The sequence below is a fragment of the Podarcis cretensis genome, assembly GCF_951804945.1.
Source record: "Podarcis cretensis genome assembly, chromosome: 9".
NCBI classification, from domain to species: domain Eukaryota; kingdom Metazoa; phylum Chordata; class Lepidosauria; order Squamata; family Lacertidae; genus Podarcis; species Podarcis cretensis.
This window is the reverse complement of record NC_137178.1, coordinates 46,511,898-46,535,382: the sequence shown is the minus strand read 5'-3', so window position 1 is coordinate 46,535,382 and position 23,485 is coordinate 46,511,898. Positions and strand designations below refer to the sequence as shown.

The window sequence follows — 23,485 nt, the reverse complement described above, 5'->3', positions numbered from 1 at the left end:
GTGTTTTAGTCTCAAATTATAAAGGTCCTTCTTTACTCACGGGTTGCTGCTTTTTCCGAATCAAAAGTTTCCAGGAAAAGAGGTCAGCGCTCTCCGGCAGCAGCTGCGCGGCTTCACTCCACGGATTTGCGAACGACTCACAGCGCCGCGATACCCCCTCCACGTTCCGGAGCCCCTTACGGGGTTCCTTCTGCGTTTTGGGGGCCGCTTCTGGCGCCCGCCGAGTCTCAAGACCACAGGCTCTTGCTGCCTGTGGGTTTTCGATGTGGGTCTCCGCTTCGCCGTAGCGGACGACCCAGTTTCCGCGGAGCTTCCCCCTCACAGAAGGAAGAGGACCGCCATTACCGATCGCGCCGCCTCCGGAAGTCCCCTTTCTCTCTCTAGAGCACAAGTAGACCTGTAGATAATGTATTATGCAGGCCGTGCCGCTTATTAGGAGGGCGAGTAGGAGGAGCAAGGCAGTGAGGTGGTTGACACTGTGCAAATGCTACTTTGGCCCCCATCTTGGTCAAGGGCCTCATGCCACCTATTTTCATGAGGTGGAAAGTTCCCTTTGACCCCAATGGTATCTTTCCTCCAATGCAAATGTCAAGCAGAGGCCCCAGTCTGGATTGGGACTGCAGCAAAGTGTGGGAAGCATCCCTCCTGGTTTCAGTCCCAGTCAGAATTGGGTCCCTTTGTGCCTGCTGTTTACTCTGAAAAAATATCCATGCAATTGCTAACTGCATGAACAGTGTCACACCTAGTTTGATTTTGACAATATCTCCTTTAAAATCAAATTCAGCTAATTTTTTTAAAAAATAGAAATCTATTATTTATTTTATTTCATGTATATCCTGCTTTTCTTTCATGGAACTCAAGATGATGTATTAGGACTCCCAGATGATCTTCCATCTGGACAGTGACTAGTCCCAGACCAGATGGTTACAAAAAGTAGACTTATGGAATATTTCATCTTTCAGAATGAATGTGGCATCTGCAAGCATAACTGACCAAAGTTATTATGTGCAAGAGCATGCAGAAGAGTTTTTAAGGAGCTGTATAGGATTTTTAATAAACATTTTGAAACATGGCTTTGGTATGGGTCAATTGATGTGGACATTTAGGCTATGACTTATGAGTGTGGCAGTAGATTGCAATCACTGTACATTCTCCATCCTCAAATTCAATTCTAAAATCTGAAGAAACAGTAGGCTGGATCCAAACTATTTCGGTTGCACTCCATTTAAATCAATGAGGCCCAAGTTAAGTTAGGGCTAACTTTTTTAATGGTTGTCAGTGGGACATAAGTACACCTAACTTAGTCTGGATACAACCCAATTAGTTCCTTTCTTACAGCACCACCTTCTGCTCCTATTGAATAAATTATAACAACTATAGCTGTTCTTTCTTCAGTCTGGTCGGTGGAGAAAGGATTTTTTTTGAACTTAACAATGCAGAATTTACTGGAAGTTGTGGGGGGAGGGTGTTAAAAAACCCCTCTACTACATTTCTGTACAATATCACTTGAACAAGTGAATATTTAAAACTTTCAAAACTGCCAAGCTGTATAAAATGCATTAAAATAATATTATTAAAAAATATAAATGAGAACTGAACTAGACAAAAAATATATATTCCACAGTCCGCTAAGTCTTTAAATCAATAATCTAAGGTGGTCTCTAACATGGATTTCCTAAAATGTGATCTGAATAACAGCACAAAGTTTGCTGTTCAGCATGAACTCTGTGAGTAGCTGATTGTACATGTAAAAATGCAATGTTCTGCCCTCTGGTGTTACTCACTAAAAAAGGAAGAGTTAAAGTACTCCCCTTCCTTTGCCTCACTTGAGATAGAGTGACATCTTCAGTTGAAGAAATGTAACAACAGTGCAAATAATTGCACAGCTGTCAAAATCTTTCTAGTAGGCTTCCAGGTTTTCCCACTTCCCATCACTTTGTATAGTTAAAATAAACAGTTCTTGTTATGGACAGGGGAAGAATATGTAGCTTAACATAATGCAGCAGGGTAAAATTAATGTGCAGCAATTTAACAACTATCCAACATCCATAGAACTTTATTCTCATTATGGATAGTGCTGTACCTTAAAATGTTACACGAAAAGCTGAAGCATTTACACTTACAGCACAGTCCTATGCTACTCTACTAATTAGTAAACCCCTCTGTGTTTAGTAGGGACAATTTTCAGGGATGTACGTGTACAACTGCAGACTTAAACTGACAGTGTAAACTGTTTTTAGTGAAACAAGGAGGTAAGAATTGTGCTGATTTGATTTGAAAAAAGATAAAATGAGGCTTCTTGGGATAAAACAAGAGGCAGTGGCTGTTTATGAATACTTTACAAATCAAAGAATTCAGTGTCCCTAGGTTCAGTGACAGATGCCTCACCAACAAAAAATAGCAATTAACCATATTCACTGTAAGCAGCCACTCTGAAAGAAACACAGCCTGCACACAAACAACATTTTTCTTGATGCTTGGGCTGCATACACATTATACCTTTAAAGTACATTCAAATCAAATTCTGGGCACTGCAGTTTGTTATAAGGGTTGCTCGGAATTGTAACTCTGAGGAGTAAACTACATTGCCCAGAAACCTTTGAAGGGAGAAAATATGTTTTGAATGTGCATTAAAAGTACAGTCATGTGGGCAAGTCTTGGAAGAAATACAATACAGTGGTACCTCGGGTTACATACGCTTCAGGTTACAGACTCCGCTAACCCAGAAATAGTGCTTCAGGTTAAGAACTTGGCTTCAGGATGAGAACAGAAATCGTGCTCTGGCGGTGCAGCAGCAGTAGGAGGCCCCATTACCTAAAGTGGTGCTTCAGGTTAAGAACAGTTTCAGGTTAAGAACGGACCTCCGGAACAAATTAAGTACTTAACCTGCGGTACCACTGCAGAGTATCAATGTGCAGAAGTATGTGCTTTCACTTTTTGCATGTTCTGCCTTAGGGCGAGTTCACGTTTGACAGTTGTCTCACAAATGCACCTTGAATACTGTTGCACACCATCCCAGTCTCTGAGAGGTGTAACTTATCCACAGAGTTCAGGCGCTTACCCAGGGTTGGGTTTCCTATAGAATGAGGAGCAGCAGAGACTGTGGTATCTTTATGATATGTGGTTTATTTACACATATATACAACCTGAGCCTATGATGGAAGGGTTCACCCATAGCCGCAGCCTTGGATTCAAGCAGAAATCAGGCATGGCTCTGATTCTCTGGATTCCCAGCTTGCTGCTTTGCTTCCAGCTTCTAGCTCACATAACAAGACTCTGGCCTTTCTGTGTGGATGGTGCCATTTGGCTGCATAGGGATCCACACTATGAAAAGGAGCTCAATATTTGTATATAAGATCTTTTTCAAAAACATTTTTTCCTTTGGCAATATGTGCTCCTTCCTTAGCCCTAAACATATACCTGGGTATTTGAAGGATCAGAGGTGATTTTCCTCTTTCTAGCAAAGCTGGAAGCACACCTTCCTCTCTCCTTCATTCCTGCTGGCCAGTTCTCAGGTTACTGAAGCAGAATCGGAGCTAGCGTTGCTTAGCGCTGAGGGAGAACATGCTCCCACTGTTCCACAGAAATAATTGTGCGCAACATGAGAGACCTATTTGCTGACCTGCTATGGCACCCAGGGGGTTCTGATGTTTGCCTGGTGCCCACCTGGAAAAGTTGCACAGGCTCATTAAGCTTATTCATCATGGGCACCACCAACTGGGCACTTCAGAGCAAGGCCAGAAGATACGGGGACGCAGATGGTTTTCCCATCTATCTGGCCAGTGAAAGGAAAAAATCTGCCCAGATATATTCCAGAAGGATGCTTAGGATGGAAGTATAAATAGATTTTGGCTTTCTGAAGCACATGATGGGGTTCTGAGAGGACAGACCACAGGGGAAAGACACCAGGCTAAAACTGGGAAAACTATATATTTAGAAATTGGCTTGATAAGCTGAGGATGTAACAGCATTTGGGGCTATGGTGGACATCAACATAAGAACATAGGAAGCTGCCCTGTACTGAGTCACACCATTGGTCTTTCTAGCTTAAAATTGTCTACACTGACTGGCAACAGATTTCCAAGATTTCAGCCATGATTCTCTACCAGCTCCACCTGAGCTAAAGTTTTGCAAGCAAGCAAGCAAACAAAATAAATGGACATCTAAATGAGATTTGATATGTTTTGCTTATGAAGATGGAGAGAATAATAGCTTTTCTCAAATTGGACAAAGTGTGTTCCAATACACTTTTATACTCTTACAATCTTTAGTCCATCAACAGCAGCATATTCTTCTGTCTCTGAATAACAGGATAGGGCGCCCTTATCCATTCACCATACAAAAGCTCGTGCTATTCCAATAAATGTGTGAACCTGAGGAGTGTATGAAATAATACTTAATCATAGGAACGGGGTTGCTAGATTTTAATATTGGAATGTTTGGTGGTGGTGGGGTGTTTGACACAAAGTGGAGAACTGAAATTTGCATCTACAGATTGGCTACAGTCAGACATTATCATGAGAGGAATGAGCCAATGAGATGAGGAAGGGCCGTAGCTCAGTGGTCAGAGCATCTGCTTTGCATGTGATCCCCAGGTATCTCCAGGTAGGGCTGGGAGAGACTCCTGCCTGAAACACTGAAGAGCTGCTGCCAGTCAGTACTGAGCTAGATGGATCCAGTGGACTGACTCAGTCTAAGGCAGCTTCCTTTGTTCCTAACCAAGCCTCTGTCCAGGCTTATACGCTCCCTTTGCCATCTCTTTCTCCAGCGCAGCTGTAAGTCTGGAATGGAAGCTTTCACTTCCAATTTCAATTAATCACAGTTTAGCATGGCACCCTAACTTTAAACTAAGGTTGATCTTAATCATGGCTTGTTGAGAAAAAACTAGCTTGAGACAGGCTTGGCCTAAAACTGCCCCCCCTTTTCTTTTTTAAACACTTTAGTTAAGATTAATCAGTTTTGGAGAAGAGGGATGAGGAGCAGTGCATAAGCCATAAGGGAAGCTGGATTCAACCCTGTCATGATAAACAATAGTTTATTGTCATATTCGGAAGCAGCCAAGGGAAGAAAGGAGCTCATGAGGACCTCTTTCTTTGAAGGTGGCCTGCCCCCTTCCACTTGACATGGATACCTAGTGTGGTATGTGTCACACATAGGAGCCTTCCATTCCCATCACTACATACCACAGTTTATCTGAACCCAACCACTGTAAGGTTCACATGGAATTAAGGGACATGGAGGAGAGGGAGAATGGAAAAGCACTGGCTGCATGTGAAAGTAATTACCATAACTGTAAGAACATAAGCTTGCCAAAATGTAAATGAATGACAACTCTATTGACCTCACACTCTTTTAAGGAACACATTTGATATGCAAAGGAAACTGATATGTTAAGGTTAAGAAGGCATTCCCTACATAGCTGTTAGGTCACACATTTTACTTGTGTTTATGCACTTGAAATCAGCAAATCAAAATCATTTTACTGAGTTTAGGAGGCACTTTTACAATACACTTAAATCCTTTAAACCCGCCCCCAAAAAACTACTTCCTGCATGGCAGTATTGCACTGACTTCAGGTGATGTGAATTCAAATATTAATGCATGATTAGGTACCCCATTCCTATTGTTTTTAATTTCAGATGTCATGCACCTTGGAGGAGAGCCCGTGTTCTTTGCATCTCTATGGAAAAGTTGGAAATCTGTGCCTGATAGTATGCACCCTTAAGTCTTTGGCTGTTTGCAGGAAGGGGATGAGATGCAACTACCAGATGTTGTGTAATTAATATATTGTATGGATGATAATCTAAATTACTGCTTCCTGTAATCCATGCTGCACTTAAAAAAAGGAGGATATAGAGGATCCAGGAAACTACAAACCTTTGATGTCTGTATCAGCTAAATTGGTGGAAAGCACTACTAAAGACAGAATTATTAAGCATAGAAATATAGAATAACAAACCTTGCTCAGGATGAATTATTTTCCGAGGCCATTCCAATCACAGTGATTTGTGGGGAGGGGTGTTGAAATAAACAAACAGAGATGTTATTCACGTGGGTCATCGTTTTCCTCTGAGTTGGCTGTGGAAGCAGGGTGTAAGTGCTTCCAAACACTATTGAGACAGATAGAATGCAGATCTTGTGGTTGCTAAACACTCCTAGTATATATGTGATTCAAATATATAGGAACAGATTATGAAATTATTGTGCTGGTCCACAGCAATACATTCCCATTAAGATCAAAATCTGAAGATTTTTTTTCCAAAACCCTTCTTCCTTTTTAAATAAAGATTATTGTGTGGAGATACAGCAGTTGTTAGTCATATATGAGGAACAGAATGGCCATCCCAGGAGATGTTGGGATTGAAATACCAGTCTTACCTGACATGAGGTGTTGGGTTTCCAGTGACTCTGCACTCAAGCAGGACCTTCCTTCCTTCCGCAACTTCTTGACTCCTGAGTTTCTGGGTAAATCGAGGGGCTGAAGGTTGACTGTGTATCTCTTTTGTGACCTGGTACAGGGAAGCATTCTCACTGGCCTTGCAGTCTTCTTTCCTTTGGAGCACAGACTCTCCAGTATGAGTGTCTTCAGGCACCTCATTCGCAGGTGTGATCTCTGGGCATGTTTTGTCAGGGGTTGGATTCCTTATGGAATTAGGCATGGTTGGTTGCTTGTTTTTAGGAGAAAGATACCCACTATCTGGTGAAGAGGAGTTTCCGTCAGGGCTCCTGACTCTTGTCTTGGCTGCTTCACGAAAGATGGAAGAGAGTTCTTCAATTAAAGTAGCCGCTTTGTCACACATCTTATTCTTGAAGGGGACATCACCTGCAGAAGTTGGTTTGGATTTGGGGCTCAGCTTTTGCATGCTTGGGCCACACCTTTCAGCATTTTTAAGGCTCCGAATGAAGCTGGGTCTTGCAGGCAGCAGGGAAGATATGCTGGATGGTTTCCCAGTAACATTGTGAATGTTGTTTGCTTCCTGAGAATACATGTTCTGGTCTGGGAGAGTTTGAGCTGAAATCAGTAGTGAGTTTGGGCTGGTCACCTGAGTCCTATTGGAAGTGTTTTGACTATCCCCATTGGTCTCAATGGAAGAGGCATTATCTAGTGATTTTGGAGAAGAGTTGAAGTAATATGTGAACTCCTGGTTTGCGTTCCCATCCTCCTTTACAGAATTCACAATAGATGTGTGAGCAAGTTCCAGGCTTTTGCTTATTTCTTCGTCACTAAGAAAGGCAGATAGCTCATTGGAAAGTTCCCCATCTGGTATGTCTGATAGGGAATCATAGAAGAGTTCATAAGATGAGGAATCCTCAGATGTGTTTTCATGGTTTCCCACATGTGTGCTCTTCTCTGCAGAATATGCCTCCATCATTGAAGGCGTTGGAACAGCTTGCTCACAGCTTCTGTCCTGCATGCTGGAAGAGAATAAATTCTGTTTTGGTAAGGACCACATACTTTTTGTCACCTAACTACTCTTTTTCATTCACAAATTATTAGCTCCAAAACCAGAGAGAAAACTGGAAAATCGCTGAAACCCTTACGGCCCATATGGACCTAGGTGAAATTATAATTTAAAGGTACAATGTATTTGACTACTACAATGCCAGGGTCCCTGTAGTTGTTCTGTGCCGGCATAGGCAAACTTGGCCCTCCAGATGTTTTGGGACTACAACTCCCATAATCCCTAGCTAACAGGACCAGTGGTTAGGGATGATGGGAATTGTAGTCCCAAAACATCTGGAGGGCCGAGTTTGCCTATGCCTGTTCTATGCAATTGTAACTATGGGTCTTGAATGTTTTGCCCAAAGCTTGGAAATTTCAATGCAGCAAAATAAATAAATAAATAAATACAGTGGTGCCTCGCAAGATGAAAATAATCCGTTCCGCGAGTCTCTTCGTCTAGCAGTTTTTTCGTCTTGCGAAGCATCCCTATTAGCGGCTTAGCGGATTAGCGCTATTAGCGGCTTAGCGGCTATTAGCGGCTTAGCGGCTTAGAAAAAGGGGAAAAAAGGGAAAAAACTCGTAAGACTCGCAAGATGTTTTCGTCTTGCGAAGCAAGCCCATAGGGAAATTCGTCTTGCGAAGCGCCTCAAAAAACGGAAAACCCTTTCGTCTAGCGGGTTTTTCGTCTTGCGAGGCATTCATCTTGCGGGGCACCACTGTAAATAAATAAATAAAAAATTCCAAGAAATCAAGTATTTTGTTAACAAAGTTCAAAATCTTCTCTAGAAGGAGGCTATTGTGAATCATAACAGCAACTGCACAAAGCCTCCAGAAGGCTGTCAACCAATTTCTCTTTTAGAACATTAAATCCTTTAAAGTAGGGAAAGGGAACTTGGGGCTCTCCATACACTGCTCAACAACAACTCCCATAATTCATGATCCTTGGCTATGTTGGCTGGGACTGATGGGAACTGGAGTCCAACAACACCTGGAGAGCTGTAGGTTGCCCATTCCTGAGTTAACCAAATTTAAATAAATTTACATGTCACAAAAACCTCAATAAAAGTATCTTTTCAGGTACTGAGGAAAGTATGAGATAATTTACAATTAAACAACAATCTACCAGCAACAAATATCGGCCATCTTTAACCTTTTCTTTTAAATTCCCTATCACATTACATCACAACAACTTAAATGTATTTGCTCTTGACTTGCACAGCCATTCATTAAAAAATTTCCTCACTGATTAAAATTGGCCCTATTGATATTCATACCCAAAGGCTGCAATCCTAAAGACACATACAAGGCATTATTTCCTGTAGTGTGTCTTAGAGTAAACATTCATAGAAGAAGAAGAGTTTGGATTTGATATCCCGCTTTATCACTACCCAAAGGAGTCTCAAAGCGGCTAACATTCTCCTTTCCCTTCCTCCCCCACAACAAACACTCTGTGAGGTGAGTGGGGCTGAGAGACTTCAAAGAAGTGTGACTGGCCCAAGGTCACCCAGCAGCTGCATGTGGAGGAGTGGAGACGTGAACCCAGTTCCTCAGATTACGAATCTACCGCTCTTAACCACTACACCACACTGGCTCCTGGGATAGAAGGTCAATCCCGGGGCATTTTGCTGCCTGAGGTGAACATGCAGAAGTTGAATGGGCTAGAAGTTGATTCCTAGTTTAGCTTTGGTGACAGAACAACATCTTTCCACTAGGAGCAGCAGGTTAATTTAGGCAGCTCAGAGCAGCATGCATGGTACACAAATCTCTGTCGTCAAACGGAAGGGAATGGCTAAGGAGGAGTTTGGAGGAGGAGTTTGGATTTGATATCCCGCTTTATAACTACCTTAAGAAGTCTCAAAGCGGCTAACATTCTCCTTTCCCCTCCTCCCCCACAACAAACACTCTGTGAGGTGAGTGGGGCTGAGAGACTTCAGAGAAGTGTGACTAGCCCAAGGTCACCCAGCAGCTGCATGTGGAAGAGCGGAGGCGCGAACCCGTTTCACCAGATTACGAGACTACCGCTCTTAACCACTACACCACACTGGTTCTCAAGATCTCAAGGCACTCAGGAGGAACAGGAGTGGGCCTGCTGTTGCCACACATCCTACCATTTGTCACATGAGGCAGCTGCCTCAATATGCCTAATTGTAGAGTCGGCCCTCGTGCACTGTAACCTTTCAACAGATTAATCTAGTGGTTAAACCAATTAGCAGGTTGCACTTATAATTCTTGGTCATTTTAGTTTAGAAGAAACAGCTCAGTGGGGCATAATAGCAGTTTGTAGAATTTTGAATGGTATGAGGAAAGATCAGAAATTAATAATTGTTGTTATCAATTAATGTATATACTGTTTCATTACCAAAGTGGCTTCAAAGCTGTTGACAAGTATTAAATCAATTCTAACATATATTTTAAGCAGAGATTGGATGACCATCTGTCATGTATGATTTATTTGAGATTTCTGTATTTGCAGGGAGTTGGATTAGATGACCCTTAGGGTCCCTTCCAACTCTACAATTCTATGTTTCTATCTATAAACACATAAATTACAACAATAATACATTTATTCCACTTCTCAAGGACTAGAAAAAGAAAAGCTATGTTCGACACACATTGTTATATATTTTAGAAGTATATTTAAAGCATTCAGGGCTTTGCAAAGGAAAAGGAAGAATTTCGTCTGGAAATGTGGGTAGACCAAAAGCTAAATGAATGCATAATGGCATTTCTGTTTGAAGGCAGGCGTTTAGATCTAAAATAACAGCCAGCCTAGTGATGAACCAAGCTGGTTTAGCAAGACAGCACTGATTCTTCCACTTCGTTTTTCAAAGCTGCGTATCACCATATGCCATACTACTTTTCTTCTGTAAGAGATGTATGACCTGGCTGACAGTCATGAGATGCAATCGGATGTATTTTACATTGACTTGTGTAAGCTCCTGTTACATTTAGCAGCTCCTCTGGGGCTTATCTTGCATGAAACTGTTAACTGATTGGCAGAGTGCTTGAATCCTTGAACTAGCCTGGGCATCTCTTAATATTTCTTTTCTTTCTCAGTGCCATATCACTGTGCAACCGAGCAGAAAAGAAAACTATTAGGAAGCCGAGCTCTTTGCCATGAGATTTTAGCACCTGAATCTCTCAGGCAACGAATCTGCATTTTGTTTAATCTGGGCTCTCTGCTTCCCTTTTAATCCAATTTCTGTGACCAACTACATGCAACAATGAGTTACCCAAAAATAAGGTTACCAGATTTTTTTCCAATGAATCCGGGGAGACTTTTCAACTTCAATTGATTTTGTATGGGGACTGATTTGTAAATCCAGGGACTGTCCCCGGGAAATGGGGACGTCTGGTAACCTTAAAAAGCTTTAAATCTTAACACAGTTGTCTGAACCACAGTTTAAGAACTTTAGAAAAGAACATGAGAGATTAAACACACATTTCCAGTTTAATACAGAGTCCATGAAGGAGGTTGAATACCGACAAAGTTTCTACATATGCAAGGGCTTCCCCATTTATTTTGAATGGGTATGAGCATTATGTATCGCTTTGCGGACACTCACCTGCCCCTGATACTGAAGTGAATGTGGAAACTTGCATGGATGGGAGCTAACTCATCAGTGTGCACACTGATGTCTGACTAAAACAGGTTTCCTCAAACTCGGCCCCCCAGATGTTTTGAGACTACAATTCCGATCATCGCTGACCACTGGTCCTGCTAGCTAGGGATCATGGGAGTTGTAGTCCCGAAACATCTGGAGGGCCGAGGTTGAGGAAGCCTGGACTAGAATTTTGGGTTGAACCTATCCTAACCTGCTGCTCATGAGCTATTTGACATTGGAATAGACTACTTTAGAAGGTGGTGGCTGCTCCTCCATTTAAGGTTTTTAAGTAGAGGTTAGATGGCCATCTGTCAGGGATTCTTAAACTGCGATTCCTGCATTACAGAGGGTTGGACTAGACAACCCTTCCAACTCTTTAATTCCATATTTTATGACCTGCAAATGGGTCACAAACCTTAAGCAAATGGGTTGCAGGCTTTATAAGTAAACAACAACAAAAAAATTGCTTTTAATCCTTAACTGGTATGATGAATACCTCTTACAGCTTGTGGTATATTATAATGCTTGTAACTGAACAACAGAAAGGCTCAAGACTTTTAACACTTGGGAAAGGCTTTCTGACAGCTGGAAGCAAATCTGGTGACAGCTTGCCACACAACACAGCCTGCACAACAGAGGTGAGCTGTAATAGCCACTCAAAACAGCTTACTAGATGAGCACCTTGTGTCATACTGTCAATGGATCTCCTGCCAGGATAAGTTAATAGTTAAGCCAGGGTGATATGCTTAGTTAAAATAAGAAATAATATATTTACCTTCTGTATCAGTAATTCTTTCATACTATATCAATCCCTGCTTTGATCTACTTGTTGACAAAATGTGTGCTGAGGTATCTACTGACACTTGACAATTTAAACTGTATTATGAATAAAACTATTTAAAATATTCATAGTTCATTAATATGGCTTGTGCAACCATGTTTTTAGAATAATTTTGTTAATTTAGGAAGCAATATCCTGCAGGTAGATGCACACCAATCTGCCCACAAAACAGTAAATAACTTGGTAAATTCCATATTAATATGCGTTTGTTCATTTTTTTATTGGATGCCTCAAACCATTGTTATATAATAGGCAATCTTGCAGTTAAAATGGCTGTCAAAGACCTAAGGCCCAATAAAATAACGTGTCACCGTACTAAAAAGGTTGGGAACCATTGGTCCAGGGGATCAGCTGTCAAGGCTTCTGGATAAATGCCAGAAAATCAGGGCTAAACTTGGAAATTGTATGTTTCATATGCTTATTAAGGAACTGATCCAGCCAAAGGCAAGTCCTTTGAAGTTCCATAGATTTCAGTGGAATATATTTTAGCCCTTGTCATGTGGCATATGCGTGATGAGGCCGCCATGCAATTAAAGGAAAGTTGCTCCAGACCACTGGCCCCATCCCTGATATTGTGAATAGCCCTGCTTTCCAATATCCATGCATTAAATGCTCATGTCTGGACTCTGGAGAGGGAAACCTGCTTACATAGATCTCTGTGCACAGATCTGATAGTGAGACTTCCTCTGTTCAGATGTCCACAATCAATGTGTTGGCATTGTAGGAGTGAGTTTAACTTAACTGTTTGGAGCCCAGCTCACCTGTAACTCTGTAATTAAAATCAATGGGATACATGAGCAGTTAACTTTGGCTGGATCATGCCCAAAGTTTTTATTTTAAATGTTTTTAATATTCCTCTATTTTTTAAAAAAGAAACACCGCCAATTTTAAATAATAGTTATACATGGTATATATTTCTTAATAAATGTGTGTTATTTGTGAAATTTTTATTAAATATGATGCTTGGCATCCTACTGGTATTAGTTTTTCCATCATAGTGGCAAGTGAGCAAGATCTTTGCAAGGCTCCAGTGCATGCAAGCAGTGACAGCTCTCATTCCATTCAACAGTGAAGAATGTTCTTGGTGGGCACAGAAAAGTGAACGCAATGAGGCAAATTATTCCTTGTGGGACAGTGCATCCAACAATGGGGAAGTTAGGGGTGCTCTAGACCCACTGAAATTGGTTTACGTCCATTTTGCAATCCACTACACAATAAAGCAAACCTGGCAAAAATGTGTCTTACCCATTCATTCTCAGATAGTCCATACACAAAGAAAGGATAAAAATTCACATCCAGAACAGCCAGCTAATCTGATCGCAAGTGCCTAAAATAGATACCTAAGCAAATATGTTGGCACCTGGCAATGTAACTAGATTAATAGAAGGTGCAACATTTCTTCGTTTGTGAACAAAATGCCAAGTTCCCTACAGGGCACCACAATTATTTGGCTCTTCTGAACTTTTGTCCATTTATTTTGATTGCTTGTAAAAAGGCTTCACATCTCTAACAGTAAGCCTTCAAGTCTGTGTGCTTTGAATTAAGGTTTGCCAACCTACCCAATTTATTTCGGTGGGATTAAGTGCTTCATTCAATGCTGCATCATGGCCAGAATGTATAGCTCTGCAATGTTATCCAGGAAATCCACTTTTCCTTTGCCAGGACTCTGCTTCTTTAAGTCATATCTATTCTAGTTAAAATAACACTTGAACCCTATCAAATAGCATACATGATCATAATTAGAACTAGGCTATGAGCTATTTCTAGACTCTTCTGATTAGACAGCAGCATATTTATAAATGCTTTCCTCATCTCTCTAATGAGCTTATTGGTGATGGTAAAACAATGTACTGTACAGTTTGGGAAAAAAAGATGAAAAGTACATGTAGCTAGCCTGCTATTTCATGCATTTCTTGATTTTTTAAAACAATTTTCTCAGGCCTAAATGTGATATTCTACAAACAGCAATAGAAAAAATCACAGAAACTTTAGACCATCAGTTATAAATATGCTTACTTAAACATTATAAGTTATTGTTTGAAAGGCACTGATAATTCATATAATGAATATAAATTAGAATATGTTTAGCCCTGTTAAAAATAATGTTCACGATCTGATTTTCTAGTGCAATCAGGAAAAGGAAATGCACAGGACAAAAACACAGGCAATTAATTATGTCTATAATTAGTTTCTTTAAAAATTAAAATCAAATGCTTTCAAAAACATTATGCAACCAGAAAGCATAGCAACAGTCAATGAAATCTCTTTATATGTAGCGAATGAAATATAACATTCATACATGGACAAAATTAAGCAGAATTTAATAAAGAATCCAAAAGGATCTTACAAACCTTAAGTCAGTGTGAAGAATTTCATATAGAATAAATTTCAAGCATGGAAGCTCTTCCTCCTTTTGTCTAAGAAAGCTGGAAGTTGCTTTAGCTATTCATTCAGGATTGCTTGGTCCACAGTATCGAGGTGACTGTGGCCTCTGAGTTACATCTGTCTTCTCTGACTATGTAATTCCTACCCACTCATCTATATTTGGTAACTGAACTCATGTTTCAGCAGGACTGCCACTATCTGGAATTCCAGCAGAACGAACATTGGGGCAAGATGAACGAGCAACGTCTGTGTGTGCTTCATACTTATATATCCAAGGAGTTGTTGGAGATTACAAAAAGCACTCTAGTATTGTTCTTTATACCAATGCTGGAAGTTTCCCCCCATAACTTTGTAACAGCTAGCCTGAAGAATTCTGTAGGGGTTGACTGATACAAAATAAATTTCCATAGAAAAGTTTTCTGCTTTACTTCAAAGCATGCTTTTGGTAACTAGGTGTAAATTAGTCCAATACTTTTTTGCTATCAGATTGTCCTGTTGCAATGCTTACACACACCGTATTCAGATAGGTCATGGGTAGGCAAACTAAGGCCCGGGGGCTGGATCCGACCCAATCACCTTCTAAATCCAGCCCACGGACAGTCCAGGAATCAGCGTGTTTTTACGTGAGTAGAATGTGTGCTTTTATTTAAAATGCATCTCTGGGTTATTTGTGGGGCATAGGAATTCGTTCAATTTTCTTCTTCAAAATATAGTCCAGCCCCCCACAAGGTCTGAGGGACAGCGGACCGGCCCCCTGCTGAAAACGTTTGCTGACCCCTGAGATAGGTGCTTAGGAATGAATGATGCTTATTTTTCTTAGTTTGTCAGCAACATGATTTTTAACCTTTTTGGGGGGGAAATGATGCAATGTGTGCTGACTGTGCTACCACATTTGCATTTTACATTCTAGCAGCAGTTCTCAAACTTTTCTTGGGGGTAGGGGAAGTGGAAATGAATATTAATTTATACCACTTAGTGCAAGCATCATTGTCAAAACCAATGCCTACGAAAACTGAGGCTGCTGAAGAGGACAGAGACCTGGAAGACCTGCTCCCTGCCTTGCACCTGGCCTGGGAAGCTGGGGCCCTGACTAACTGCAGCTACAAAAGCTGAGACTGCTAAACAGACTCTTGAGCTGGGGTATTATTTAGGCACTTTTGCTGGGGGACGTTGTTGCTGCTTTTGATATTATTATTTTTTGCATCTACATTTTAGATCTTATTAAGATTTATGTTGAAATTGTTTAATTTGCTTGTGTATTTTTTAATGTTTTACGTATTGTTTATGACCACTTTTGTTATGTTTGTAATTATGTATTTTTTCATGTCAGCTGCATTGAGCATGGTTTTAACTATGGAAAGGTGGAATACAAAGGAAATTACATATGTATGTACAGGTGGAGACCATTTTGTATGGGGGTTTTGTTTCTGATTCTCGTGCACATCTGTGCAGCGTGCATAATCTTGCTCCACTCTGTTCTGCCCTGCCACATTTCTGGGCCACTTCCAGATCATGTGTAAAATGGCCGCTGCTTATATATTACCAAAAACATGCCCCCTAGCCCATGCATCTGAGAAAGGTTGCTTTAACTGGCCATCGAAAACAATCTTTGCATCGCAAATGGCAACGTTACTCCCTTGTCCTCGCAGCAGTTAACGTGCATCTCTTCCCGGGGAACCAGTGTTGTCGATTACATTCTATTGACGCCAGAGCTATTCTCAATCTCTACAAAAATGGAAGTGGCTGAATATTTTGGTGGTGACCACCTTCCATTGACTTTAATGTTAAACCTAATAGAGCCATTCTCAGTCCCCTCAAACTATAGTTCCACAGCACAAAGCTACCCTGTATATAAAACAAAGAAATGGACAAGCCTCAGCTCCTCTCTTGCCCTGGACATACACAAATCACTTGATATGCCTACAGTTCTTTCTGACTCAATTCCGCCCGCTGACCAATACCGGAAATTAATTGATGCTTTTTCAACAACTTACATAACCATCACCTCGCCTACCCACCAACGCTTCTTCTCTGAATCACCTTGGTTTGACAAGGAATGCAAAGTCCTAAGAAGGCGAATTAGGAAAACGGTCAGAACCATCAAATTTTCCAACGACCCTCAAACCTGTGCAGAGCTTCTAGTTACTAAAAGGACATACAGAAACATGATTCATTGCAAGAAGCAGCAAGACATCCTTGAGGCTTGGTCCACTCTTCGCTCGGCTGTAGAGAGGCATGACTCCCGCTCCTTTTGACGCTTAGTTAGGCCTTCGGCACCACCCAATTCAGCTATCCTGATTTCCGCTGACGAATGGATCGCCTATTATTCAGCCAGTTTCGCTTCTCCAAATCATCTTACAGATCACCTTCAATCCCCGTTGGACCTCTGTTCCTGTTCTCTCAGTTCCACCTCCTCAGTAAATTTCACCTCAACCCACATCTTCAACATCATAATGTCCATGCGAAGGAATAAGGCCCCCGGCCCAGACATGGTCCCGTTGGACCTTTTCCTGACTGATCCTCTTTGGTGGAGTGAACAGCTGACTCCTGTATTCACCGCTATCTCCTCCGCATTAGACATCCCCGACTCCTGGAGAGAAGCTACAATAGTTCCGATTTTCAAAGGCGGCCAGCCAAACATCCCCAGGAATTATCGCCCCATCAGCTTACTATCTATTCCGGGGAAAATATTTGCCGCTGTCTTACTGGAAGAACTTCTTTCATGGGTCCATGAGAGAAACATTCTACCGCCAGAACAGATTGGCTTCCGGAAGTCAGCATCAACCATGGACCACTGTCTAACTCTTTATCACCTTGCCAGTAAATACACTGCACCAAGGCAAGGCCACCTGTTTGCCGCTTTCATGGACCTGGAGGCCGCCTTTGATTCCATTCCTAGGCAGAGATTATGGTCCAAACTTGCCCATCTGGGAATTGATCCACACCTCCTCTCCCTAATTATTTCCCTTTATTCAAACACCACAGCTCGCGTTCGAATTGGTCCCAACGGCTCCCTTACCACTCCATTCCCAACGGCCAGGGGCGTCCGACAAGGTTGTCTCTTGGCCCCTTTACTGTTTAATCTTTATCTTCATGATGCCCTTTCCCCTTTGAAGCTAGCAACTAAGTATCCTCCTCACTTAACAGGCCACCCCGTTGCTTCCCTTTTCTATGCGGATGATGCCGTCATCTTATCCAGAACAGCTGCGGACCTAGCAAATGCAGTTAATGCATTTATCGCCTATTGTAAGGCGGAAGCTCTTAATATTAATTATAAAAAATCGAAAGTTCTCCACTTCACTCGTTCCCGCAAACTCAAGCTGGAGCCGCTTAAGATCACAGGTGGCTACTTAGAAAAGGTAAAAGCCTTTAAATATCTAGGCTTAATATTTACTTATAATCTCTCCTGGACCACCCATCTACAATCTGCCTCTCTTGCTGCAACCACGACCTCTAACGCCATTGTCTGATTTTATCACCAGAAGGGCGGCAAATACCTTCCAGCAGCAATTCAAATATTTAATGCCAAAGTTGTCCCTAAATTATTATATGGCTGCGAAGTATGGACTACAGCAATATCAGGTAACTTGGATCGCCCACTTCACATGTTTCTGAGATCTCTTTCCAGCGTCCCGAGATGTGTCTCAGGTGCAGCCCTACGACTTGAGTTCGCCCAGCCCTCAATTGTAAAACGAGCATGGAGTCGAGCCATTTCCTATAGCTCCCACCTACTAGCATCGGATGCTCGAATTAGAGGTGGTTTCTCCAATTTGATCCTAAGAGATATTCATAATTCTCCTTGGAAAACTACAATTAATCTCAAATTCCGCTCTCTTCTCAATTTGAACCGTAAAACTGTTTTTAACTTAGAGTGTATTAGCCCGGCGGCCCTACCTCTAATCAAAAAGAAGCTACAGCAACTTGACTTCTCTAACACAGCTTCCCATGCAAGAGGGCCGTGTTCAGGCTTAGCCCTAGCTATTCCACCCCCTGAAGGGATCCCTCTATACTGCTTCACAATTCCTTCGGAGGCTAAGCGAAGGGCCTTTACCTGTGCCCGTCTCAACTGCTTTCCTACAGCAGTTCTGTCGGGTCGTTACTCCAGAGTTCCCATCGCAAATAGAACATGCTCCTGCAATGACACGGCTCTGGAGACTATGGAACATGTAATGCTCTTCTGTCCCAACTGGACAGATGAAAGATCTCGGTTTCTAACTCCTCTCGTGAACAAGTTTCATCTCCCAATCCAGCCCTGGATAGTGTCCCTTCTTCTGCAGGATTCTGACTGTTGGATTACCGAGATGACAGCTAATTTCCTGCTTAGTGTGATGAAGAGGAAAGTGGCACCAACTCCTTCTTTAACACCACAGATGTAGTCGATATGCCGCACAATCGAACGTGTTTTTGTATTCTCTGTCACTCGATGTTTTAAATCCCCCGTTACTTTTGTTATCCTCATTTTCTCAAAGTATTCCCCCAGGACGACATCCACTTTTATCTCCCCACCCCCATTTTATGTTGTTATTTCTATGTCTATTATGCTATGGCCGTATGGCTAATGCAATAAAATCGATTTATGGTAACTGGTAAAATTGTGAGGTGGGGATTAATAAATGACACCAGTGCTAAGCCAGGGTCTTGTACTTCCCGTTTTATAAATACTTTGTTCTGTTTAGTTGTTTAGTCGTGTCCGACTCTTTGTGACCCCATGGGCAAGAGCACGCCAGTCTCTCCTGTCTTCCACTGCCTCCCACAGCTTGGTCAAACTCATGTTAGTAGCTTTGAGAACACTGTCCAACCATCTCATCCTCTGTCATCCCCGTCTCCTTGTGCCCTCAATCTTTCCCAGCATCAGGGTCTTTTCCAGGGAGTCTTCTCTTCTCATGAGGTGGCCAAAGTATTGGAGCTGAAGCTTCAGGATCTGTCCTTCCAGTGAGCACTGAGGGCTGATTTCCTTCAGAATGGTTAGGTTTGATTTTCTTGCAGTCCATGGGACTCTCAAGAGTCTCCTCCAGTACCATAATTCAAAAGCATCAATTCTTTGGCAATCACCCTTCTTTATGGTCCAGCTCTCACTTCCATACATCACTACTGGGAAAACTATAGCTTTAACTATATGGAGCTTTTTTGGTAAGGTGGTGTCTCTGCTTTTTAAGATGCTGTCTAGGTTTGTCATCACTTTTCTCCCAAGAAGCAGGCGTCTTTTAATTTTGTGACTGCTGTCACCATCTGCAGTGTTCATGGAACCCAAGAAAGTAAAATCTCTCACTGTCTCCATTTCTTCCCCTTCTATTTGCCAGGAGGTGATGGGACCAGTGGCCATGATCTTAGCTTTTTTGATGTTGAGCTTCAGACCATATTTTGCACTCTCCTCTTTCACTCTCATTAAGAGGTTCTTTAATTGCTCATCGCTTTCTGTCATCAAAGTTGTGACATTTGCATATCTGAGGTTGTTGATATTTCTTCCGGCAATCTTTATTCCGATTTGGGATTCATTTTCGCATGATGTATTCTGCATATAAGTTAAATAAGCAGGGAGACAATATACAGCCTTGTCGTACTCCTTTCCCAATTTTGAACCCATCAGTTGTTCCATATTCAGTTCCAACTTTATAAGTACAGCCCTGGTCAAAATGGCTTCAATCTGAAAAATAAATTTTAAAAATGTAACCTGTCCCTTGCCTATGTAACAATCAAATTTACACATTAAAGCCTTTGGCAGAAACCAGAGTGGGCTTTTGAGTTCTTTGTTTGGCAATGACGGCTAGAACAGAGATAGTAAGTCCCATTAAACTACTTGTATAGGATTGCACTGTTACTTTATTTACCAAATTATTGATAAGTTAACTTTTGGTCAAAAAAAGTGCCCCAAAGCGACTTTCAACAGAAAACGCTTGAAGTTTAAAACTTTAGAGCACTATCCTAACAAATAGAGCATCCTTGGCTCTTTTTTGTCCTTACCTCTGTCTTCCTCTAAATTTATCTTTCTGTATTAGACACATAGTTATTTACAGTAAGCATCATTCCTTCCCACCAGGAAACCTGAGGGAATCACCATAGCTCAGTGGTAGACTACATGCTTCACATAATTAAATCCCTGACATTTTTAGCCTCCAGCCTCTAAGATCAGGTAGCAGATGATGTGAAAGACCCCTGCCTCGAACCCTGGAAAGCCAGTGCCAGTCTGAGCAGAAGACAGATGGACAAATAACTGGACCTGCTAGAAGGCAACTTCCTCTCAGTGCTGTGCCAAAAATATCATCTTTCTTCTAACTATTCTCCATCAGTTAATGAGAAAGGAAATTGCATCAGTAAATCATCAAAGGGGAGGAAAGAAAGGGGAGGAAAGAAAGGGGCAAACTTCTCATGGGAGGGCTGCAGGGTTTCTTTTTGGTGGTCATTCTTACTTTTGAAGTAGCCAAGTCGTGTTTGTGAATATGCCTCCTTTCATTCTACAAATCATCTCCTCAGGGGTATGTATGTAGCCTTCCCAGATGCTCATGCTTCACTTAAAGCCCAGGGAAATATATTACTAGGAAACACTTCCCATGGGGCCTTTTCAGTTCAGGAAGTAGGGAGGCTGTAGAGATATGTTTATTGGAAAGAAAATCCACAAACATAAGGCCATCTCAAAATTTCTAAAGAAATTCAAAAGTAATTATTCTTAACTATTTTTATTGCTTTTTATATTTATTTAGCAGGCAACAACCAGGAACATAAACAAATATGCAAACAGAACATACGAAAGAAAAACACATATTCCATGTTGTACAATGAAGTTCCAAACCAGAATGTAAATATCAAAAGGAAAGAAATGCAGAAACCATGTGTTTAAGCAGTCATCTAACACAGTGTCTTCAGAGCTGATTCTAAAGTCCCCTGAGAATGAGGCAGAAAATGGACTTTTCCGCAGAGGAAGAGAACTTCTAAGAACTTGGAGGACAGTTTTGATACAGCACTGCTTCCTATATAACCCTGGGAATTGCCGTTCTGTGAGTGTGGCTTGCAGATCTCCAACACCAAATTCTAAGGAGCCACGTCAAGCTACCATTCCTGGATTTTTTGTAGTAGAAGCCATGAGGCTTAAACTAGTACAGAATCAGTGTACAGTTACCATGTAGTTAGACATACCCTTGCTGTCATTCTTTCTCATTTTCCCTGTGATCTTCCTATCTCTCTCTCTCTCCCCCCCCCCCATTGTCACTTGTTCAACGTAGCTTAGGACACTTCAGAATTTTAACAGTGTGTCAGTATTGGAGGAAGGCACACTTGGGTGATCAAATAAGCTCAGTGGTTTAGATACATACTCAAGTCTGAAATCCATAAATTTGTAACTTAATGCAATTACAGCAAGAAAGATGAAGATTTTACATTCGAAACAGAGACTGGTCAACACAGTGCAAGCATATAGCCTACATATAGCTGATACAGCAGATTGCTCTATCTCTTTCCTAAGCATCTTGGTCAAAGAAGTTTCCTTCAAAAAAAGGGGGTGGAAAAAATAACAGTCAACGACATTTGTAAACTACTGTACATATATAACAGGGACCAAAGAAATCTGTTACATTGTATAGCTCTGCCAAATTTGCACTTATTCCTGTCAAGTTGGTGTAAATATTGCAGCACCTTCAATTTGAATATGCTTAATCTAAGGCTACACTAGGGGTGGGGGCACAAAGGCAAAATAAAATTTATGGGCACGTGGCTGCGGTGCTGGAAAATGGCTTTACCATTAGTGGGTTTCCATGAGAGCCCAGATGGCTCATGTATGGAATTAGGATTTATTCCTCCAATGATTTAATATCCCTTGACAGTTAAAAAGCAAAGTGGAGCTTGCAGGATTTAGATATAAGGTGAAGAAGCACGAACTACAGCTGAGCTATAAAGTTCCTTTGCCAATGAAATCCAAGGAACTTCCTGGACAGGGAGGTGAAAGTGATACCATGGAAGGCTATGCAAAAAGTCCCTCATAGCAAAATAGTGTTAAGAGCAGAGGGTGACTCTTTTGGATTCTCCATCAGTCAAAGCTTTGTGTACCTATATGCAGTATATTCCAGAGCTGTGGGGAGTTACTGTCCCCTAAAAAAAAACCCCAACCAAAAACATTTCATATCAGAGATAGAAAAGATGACAGTCCTAATTTTTCAAGTCAACATTTTCTGGCTCTGTGAGATTCAATTTAGGGTTTATTTTCTGATAGACTCTAAAAGACTATAAACCACAAGTGAATCCGACATGTGTTCATACTCAGCACACTGAGAACATTCCACAGAGATTAGATTTCATTTTAAAAACAGAGTAAGCTGCCAGTCCTCATCATCACTATGGGGAAAACTTTCTCCAATCCCTGGAACAGAGGAAAAGACGGTGAGCAAGCTCACAGTTGCCAAGGCCAGGCTGCTGCGTAGGGATTTGTAATTAAAGATGGAAATCTTGAAGTCATGGGAAAAAACTGCTCTTTTTTGCCAGGGGAGGGTGTTAATTTTGGGGGGAACTTGGAAAACAGGACATTATTACTCCAGGAACATCAAATATATTATGTATAACTAGGTTTGCCCATACAATTATAATATTTGATATATTAAGTTTTAAAATATGGTTTGTTCATGCAACAATTACAAATGTACTAAATTAAAACATCTACTGTACATTAAAAGAGGAAACCCAAAAGCAAGGAAGACACAGAATCCTTCTTCCTTATGAAAATGGAAGCATCTCTTGGAAGCAGACAAACATGTTGCTCTTGCATTTGAGAGATGTACAGTACTGCTTGCCCTCAAATATACAGGAATTGTAATGATTTGATACCATACAGAATCTTGCATTAAAAGAACCTCTTCCTATTACACTCTTCATAAAGCATTTTAAGAGAATAAGTGTTTGATGAGCACCATCTCTTCAACATTTTATTCATCCTTTTAAAATAAAATATTTCATAATCAATCTTTTTCAATGGTTCAACTTTGGAGTGGAGAGAATAATAAAACCATAGAGTTGGAAGGGACCACGAGGGTCATCTAGCCCAACCCTCTGCAATGCAGGAATCTTTTGCCCAATGTAGGGGTTGAACCTATGACCTTGAGATCAATAGTCTCATGCTCTATGCGTGGAGGAAAGACACATTATGTCTTTGGGGGAAACACAACAATCTAGGATGGCATGATTTAATGCATATGCATCAAAGAGAAACCAGCACATGACAGAATTCTT

The 23,485-nt window shown here is 41.3% G+C and overlaps 1 protein-coding gene across 3 annotated transcripts in view; it reads right to left on the bottom strand.

Annotated features, from left to right (window-relative positions):
- Window positions 1–23,485, bottom strand: part of PALLD (palladin, cytoskeletal associated protein) — a 243,944-nt gene that overhangs the window by 216,682 nt on the left and 3,777 nt on the right. For 2 of the 3 annotated variants that reach the window (XM_079991341.1, XM_079991342.1), the window contains exon 2: window positions 6,379–7,416. In XM_079991341.1, the coding sequence (XP_079847467.1) occupies window positions 6,379–7,416 (1,038 nt within the window). Of the gene's footprint in view, window positions 1–6,378; window positions 7,417–14,241; window positions 14,364–23,485 lie in introns of those variants that run through there. The other variant, XM_079991343.1, reaches the window with a different exon arrangement.